The 6572-nt window shown below is 28.6% G+C and overlaps 1 protein-coding gene across 2 annotated transcripts; it reads right to left on the bottom strand.

Annotated features, from left to right (window-relative positions):
- Window positions 1-2939: 2939 nt before the first annotated feature.
- On the bottom strand, window positions 2940-5386 carry LOC120076391. Of its 2 annotated transcripts, XM_039030206.1 has the most exons (4): window positions 4748-5383; window positions 3502-3594; window positions 3351-3408; window positions 2941-3243 (listed from the first exon to the last, which is right to left on the bottom strand). In XM_039030206.1, exons 1-4 carry the CDS (start codon window positions 5087-5089, stop codon window positions 3224-3226), a joined length of 513 nt encoding a protein of 170 aa, XP_038886134.1. In that variant the 5' UTR covers window positions 5090-5383; the 3' UTR covers window positions 2941-3223. The 2 variants fall into 2 exon arrangements, with proteins under 2 accessions (XP_038886133.1, XP_038886134.1); XM_039030205.1 differs by having other exon boundaries at window positions 2940-3408; window positions 4748-5386.
- Between the last annotated feature and the right edge of the window lie 1186 nt (window positions 5387-6572).

The following is a 6572-nucleotide window of genomic DNA, read 5'->3' as shown; positions in this document are numbered from 1 at the left end:
TAATTTACAAACTACGAGTTTTAGGACATAAAATCCAACACTCATAATGTAGGGGAGGAGTTCACGTCTTAATTATAACTATTTTAATCACTTTTTAGATAGTAAAATGGTTGTTTATGGTGCTCTGTTTTAATTATGAACAATGACGATATGTTTGTAGCTTGAGAGTAAGATCATTCCTCATAACCATTATAAACATTTTGTTTTTCCTATTTTAGGTTGTTTGCGTAAATTCTTAAAGATTATTTTTTTGGGGATTGCGAGAAGATTTTGTGAGATGATTACTTAGTTTGGTTTAGTATCTCACTTATTTTGGCTTAGGAAAGATTAAACTTTTTTTTTTTTTTTTTTTTTTTGTATAGGGGATTTGTAAGAAGTTAGAAAAGCTCAAATTTAATTGTATATACAGATTTTGTTCGTATAATTTTATAGCTTCTGTAGTGAATATTAATCTTATTTTTAAATATATAAGCTTGCTTTTGTTATATTTATCCCCAATTGATTTGTTTGAAAATTAATTTTTATTTGTGCATAATTAGGTATTAAGGAAATAAAAAATTGGTTATTTAATTGCTACAAAAAAATATAAAAAATTATAAACAACTTATGCTGATGCAAATAAACGTTGGCAGAAATCTGTCTATTGAACTAAAATTTTGTTCTTTAGAACTATGTTTTTTTTTTCGACGCAAATTGTATTTTGTTGAAAAAAAACATATACCGACGCAAGCAATTGTGTTGCCAAAAATGATATTTATGCCAATGAAAATTGTTTATATCGGGAGGAACTTCTCCCAACATGGATACCGACGATTATGCCGACACAAAAAAATACGTTGGCATAACCTAACCCGACGTTTTTATACTTTCCTCGACGTTTTCTTGTGTGGGGAAATGTGAGAATTCTTGTAGTGTACGATTATGACCTATACTACCACAAGGAGTACAACAACTATTTTTCTATTCTCTAAGCACGACAGGATTCTCTTTTTCCTATGTCTTCCAGCCAAGCATTTGACTCGAGAAGGATGAATGGGGTCATCATTCAAATTGCACATACTTGAAAATTATTCCACATTATCAATCGGTCATGTTTCATTGCTATATAATGAAATTAAATTAGAAACGTGATAAAAATCATAATAGAAGTTATTTTCATCCCACCTACCATTGAACAAAACTATTAATCGTTTAATAGCCATAAGAAGAAAACGTCAAGAGGATGAAGAAAGGTGGAGCTACGTGTTGTATTATAATATTTTATGTTTGAAACAAAAGGATGATAAATATAATGTTCAAAAGTATTTTAAAAATGTGAATCTTGATTAAGATTGATAGAAAGTATAATAAAAACAATAAACTTTAGTTAGGATAATTAATATAATGTGATAATTTAAATTTCAAACCAAGATTTGAAAATTAGTTGTCGTAGAAGATTTGAAATTCAAAATAACTATTAAATTTGATACATAAAGTCAAAATAATGGTTAAATTCCGAGATTTGAGGAAAATTATCCGCATGAAATTGTCAAGTTAGTTGGCATTGAAAATATGTTGGAAAATATAGTTGAAGAATTTATAGTCTCATTAATACGAATGTCGAATTAATTACACTGCAATTAAAAAAGACGATAAGGGTGTTTTAGGATTTCCAAAGTTTAACTCACGTGATCTCCATGCGTTTTGCTATAATTCAAAAGTTTTTCGTATTTTGCTATTTTTCCAAATGATAGTATAGTTACGGCTATTTACCTGATTATTCCCAATATGATTGGACCAAAATAATTGGCATGCAGTCTCTAATGTCAAAAGTTCTGTCTTATTTGTATTAAAAGAATATATAGGCAAATATCAATTTATACTTCTTGAGTTTTGGATGTTGTATCAATTTAAATTCTAAACTAATAATTATATTAGTTTAAACCCTAAACTTTGAATGGTGCATCAATTAAACCTCAAATTAATAATTGTATCAATTTAAATCCTAAACTTTCACAAGTATGTCTAAATAAAACATAGTGGAGAATTTAAATTTATATACTGATGAAACATCAAGGTTGAAATTGATACACTTGTGAAATTTCAGTATTTAATTTAATATAATTATTAGTTTAGGGATTTAAATTGATACACTCATGAAAGTTCAGACTTTAAATTGATATTATTAGTTTGGGGTTTAAATTGATTTAACCTTAAAGTTCGAAAATCTAAATTGATACAATAATGGAGTGGTATTATATCACCTAATTAAAAGTCTTATACTATTTGGAGATGATCCATCACTTAGAACATGGACTTTTCTTTTAACTACCAAGATAAAACTGTAGTCTCCACACCAATAACAAATATTTAAGTTTTTTTTAAAAAATGTTACTTTTTCAAGTTTAATGACACACTTACGGCATAATTATATGGCATTGTCATATAGGGTAAAATTGATACATCTTGTCCATTTAGGTGTAAATTGAAAATTTCCTTTAAATTGGTTTTTTTCCCCCGAAGGAAAACCAACCTAACACAATGGAAAATTAAAGTTCAATATAAACAACAAATAATATTCTTACACTCTAACACGTGTAAATATATTTTATATCCAATTAGTTTTTTATCCTTAAAAAAGTCACAAAGTTAAAATAAATTTAGCTCAACGGTATTTGGTATGATCTTCCTTCTTAAAGAATGAAAATTCAATCATCCATCCAAAGTCCACTCCACATTCGTAATACTAAAAAAGTCACAAGAAAAAAAAAAGTAATTTTCTCAAATACAGAGATTTGAAACTCACTATTACTAGTCATCATACGTGATACATGTGAAATTTATAATTTTATTTTAATATATAGAAAAAAAATACACCAAAAAATAAAATAGAGAATTAGAGAGGTAAAGATTCCTCTAATATAACTCATTTTATATATAATATGAATTTAAAATAAAATGGTAATATAGTACTAGAAGTGACAATTTCTCACTGATATTTTTTTTCTTTTGCAATATACACTTCTTGAAATAGAAAAAGCAAAAAAAAAAAAAGAAATAAACAATAATAATACAGTAACTTCCCAAATAATGCAACTCTTTTCAATCAATTGGGTAAAAGAAAAAGAATATATTTGTTTTAAGAAATAGAAATAGAAAAAACAGCAGAAAACCAACAAAATAATAATAATCCACGATCCTCGTGTCTCTATCATTTCATTTAATTATTCTCGCCGTTCTCCTTCTACTGTTCTTGATAATCGCCTGCACACACAAATCACTCGAATTTTGAAACCTTACACGTACACAAAATACGGAGGTTTTTTATTTTTTTTATTTTTTACCGGGGTGCCGGTTGAAAGTTTTTTTACCTGAGACATTTTTGCCCAATTTTTTGACTGAGGAAGACTGAAAAAAGCTCGTCTGTTTCTGCAAAATACACATTTTTTTCTTTTACCTTTTAGTTTCGCTGTTGTTTCCAAGATTTGAAATATTTTTACGGTTTTCTTTTTTTCTTTTTACCTTCCCATGTTGTTTTCGAGAATGGGTTTGTTGTGAGAATTCTTTTACATTCTCCACCAAACCTTCGTTTCTGTATGGACTCATCTCTCTGACCTGTAAAACAATACAATGAAAAAGGTCACTGACAATAAAAGTATTGACAACGACAACTAACTTCTTAGATATATATATAATATGATTGAGAAATCAAAATTGTTAGTACAATGGTAATTTATTTTGTTCCTCTGATATGACTTTTCTTTATTTTAGGCCTAAATTCAATGAATTAATTCTTGGACTCAATTTTTTTTAAAAAAATTTAAGTCAAGAGTCATATTCCATACCAAAACTAGTCAAGTTATTTAAATTCTTTTGACTCCCATACAAACTTTGATTCAACGGTAATATTCTATTTTTCAAAAAAAAAAAAAAAATCTATTATTATATATAAAACCCACGAACATTCGTAATTAAGTAAATTTCGGATACTTTTGGATAAAGTAAAAATTAATTTTAAGGAAAAATAAGTTAACTTAGAGTTACGGATAGCAATTGAAATCTTAAATTAAAATCGTACCGATTTTAAATTTTAAATTTGAATTAATTTAGATAGATTGTTAGTGGTTTATAACTATTTTCAGTTTATGTCATTCAAAATTAATTTAACATCTGAATAAGAATAGTTTTTCCTCAGATCCTACCAAAATAGAAAAAAATTCATAAATAAGAAGATATGAAAATGAAAAATTATTCATATTAATGAAAGGTTACTACCATCTTTTTTATTTTAACATTTTTTTTTAAAGAAAGAATAATATCATACGTTGATATTTCAATTTTAACAAGTTTTATATCGATGTTATAGTGTGTATTAACCATTTTGATACAAAAAGCATCTAAATTGATTTGTCTATAAAAATTTAGTGCAGTGAAACCAACCAAACTTTTACATTTTCTTTAGAACTTTATTCCTTGGGTGATATTTGTTACATGTGTTTTTTAACCAAGAAAATAAGACATATGAGGTAATTAGTATAATAAATAATTTATGGAGGGAGAAAAAGAAAAAGAAAAAGAAAAAGAAAAAGCAATTGAAATTAGAGGATTGAAAAAAGAAAAGCAAGAAAAACCACAAACGCCAAGAAAATTGGCAGTGAAGTATAAAAGAATGAACAACATTTTCAAGTAACCAAAGCCAAAGCCATAGCCATAGCCATAGCCAAAGCCAAAGCCTATGATTCTAGAGATGAAGAAGAAGCAAACTTACATTGGAAAGCCCAAAAACAGGGGAGCTTGCAGTGTCATCAAGGCAAGAATGTTGGTTCCGCCGCCCCATCTCCTCTTTCCTCTTACTTTTCCCCGCCGCCGATTTCCCCCCATTCCGCCGCACTGGCTGATAATTATTCTCCTCATAATACCCATTCATCGGCCCCGAAGACGCATCCGAAATCATCGACAAATCCCCTTCTTCCTCCTCCTTCCCTCCGCCGCCGTAATCCACTTCACTCCGCCGAAATCCCCCCTCCGTTTCAATAGACTCCTCGAAATACATTGTCCACCCCGATTCACACCCGCTATTATTACAATGCGAACCCGAAAAATTACTCATCCTCGAAAAAAGAAAAGAACCCAAAACAGAGCAAGAGAATTGGAGAAACAGAGGAAGAATCAATTGAGCATTGGAAGAAGAAGAAGAAGAAGAAGAAGGGAGATTGTTGGTTGAAGGATTGTATGTTAAATGATTTAGTGGAAAAATTAGAGGGTGGGTTTGGTTAGTTTTATAGAGTGTGGAATTTGGGGATCAATGATTGGGAGAAGCGAGCCACCTGGATTGTTAAATTGAAGGCGGCCCCAAAGTATTAATAAATATTGTCCCTTCCTAAAATTATTTTTGGTGAATACTCGTCCTCTGTTTTGTCTTGTCAAACTCTCCTCATCCGCTCTTCCTTTGTATTTCATTTCTTTTCCCTTTTTTTTCAATACTATTGAATTTACATGGCAGATTAAATCGCAAAACCATGTGTACCATCTCATGATATATATATTTTCATTTTTCTATTCATTTTACGAAAAAAAAATAGTTATAAGACACAGTTATAACCCTAATGTGAATAAAGAGAATATATTCTCGGTTATATCTCAACTTTTTCATATATTTTGAAATTTTTATGGGATATTTTAGGTCATGTTTGGTAACTATTTGATTTTTTTGTTTTTATTTTTGAATATCAAGTCTATTTCATTCACATTTCTTACCACGATTGATATATTTATTAAGTACAATTGTTGAATTCTTACCCAAATTTTAAAAATAGAAACGAACTTTTTAAGGGTCCGTTTGATAACCATTTTGTTTTTTGTTTGTGTTTTTTAAAATTAAGTCTATATCATCTACCTTTCTTATCATGATTTGCATATTTGTTAAGTACAATAGTCCATTCTTAGCCAAATAAAAAAAACGAAAAGCAATTTTTTTTGTTCTCAAATTTTGGCATGGTTTTTTAAACCAATGGTGAAAAGTAGATAACAAATAAAAAAATTTAGAGGTAAAAGTAATGTTCATAGATTTAATTTTAAAAAACAAAAATAATAAACAAAATAATTACCAAATGGGACCTAAAAGTTTCTTTTTTAGTTCTCAAAATTTCGTTTGGTTTTGTAAACCATTGGTGAAAGTAGATAACAAAGGAAATGAAGAAATTTGGGGTGGAAGTAATGTCTATAGATTTAGTTTTAAAAAACATAAATTAAAAACAAAATTGTAAGCAAACGAGACTTTAATTTTTTAAGAAAAATAAAACTTTGAATGGCTTTTTCAAAATAAAGTTTTTTTTCTTCATATTTTGCTTGCTTCACCAAGTTTTTTTAATTATTTTTTTCTTTTCACGCTTTAGTTCTAATTCTAGCTTAGTTTCTATTCTTTATTTTGGTTTTAGCTCAATTTCTCACTCTTATTCTAATTCTAGCTCAATTTTAATTAATCTTTTAGCTCTCTGTTTTGATTCTTGCTTACGTTCTCGATCTTGCCCTCTACACTTGATTTGGTTTGCATATGTGAAGACTTTGCTTGTTGCATCGACTATCCTGTGTTG

The sequence above is a fragment of the Benincasa hispida genome, chromosome 4, assembly GCF_009727055.1.
Source record: "Benincasa hispida cultivar B227 chromosome 4, ASM972705v1, whole genome shotgun sequence".
Taxonomy (NCBI): Eukaryota; Viridiplantae; Streptophyta; class Magnoliopsida; order Cucurbitales; family Cucurbitaceae; genus Benincasa; species Benincasa hispida.
The sequence above is the reverse complement of the archived record's forward strand: the minus strand, read 5'-3'. Positions and strand labels throughout refer to the sequence as shown.

Bases quoted from the DNA above. Each gene is read 5' to 3' on its own strand.
- LOC120076391 (XM_039030205.1), bottom strand. From the start codon at position 5,089: ATGAGTAATTTTTCGGGTTCGCATTGTAATAATAGCGGGTGTGAATCG. The intron at 3,595-4,747 runs GTAAGTTTGCTT...ATTGTTTTACAG, and splicing joins CTGTTTTTGGGCTTTCCAAT to GTCAGAGAGATGAGTCCATA. The intron at 3,409-3,501 runs GTAAAAAGAAAA...TGTATTTTGCAG, and splicing joins CTCGAAAACAACATGGGAAG to AAACAGACGAGCTTTTTTCA.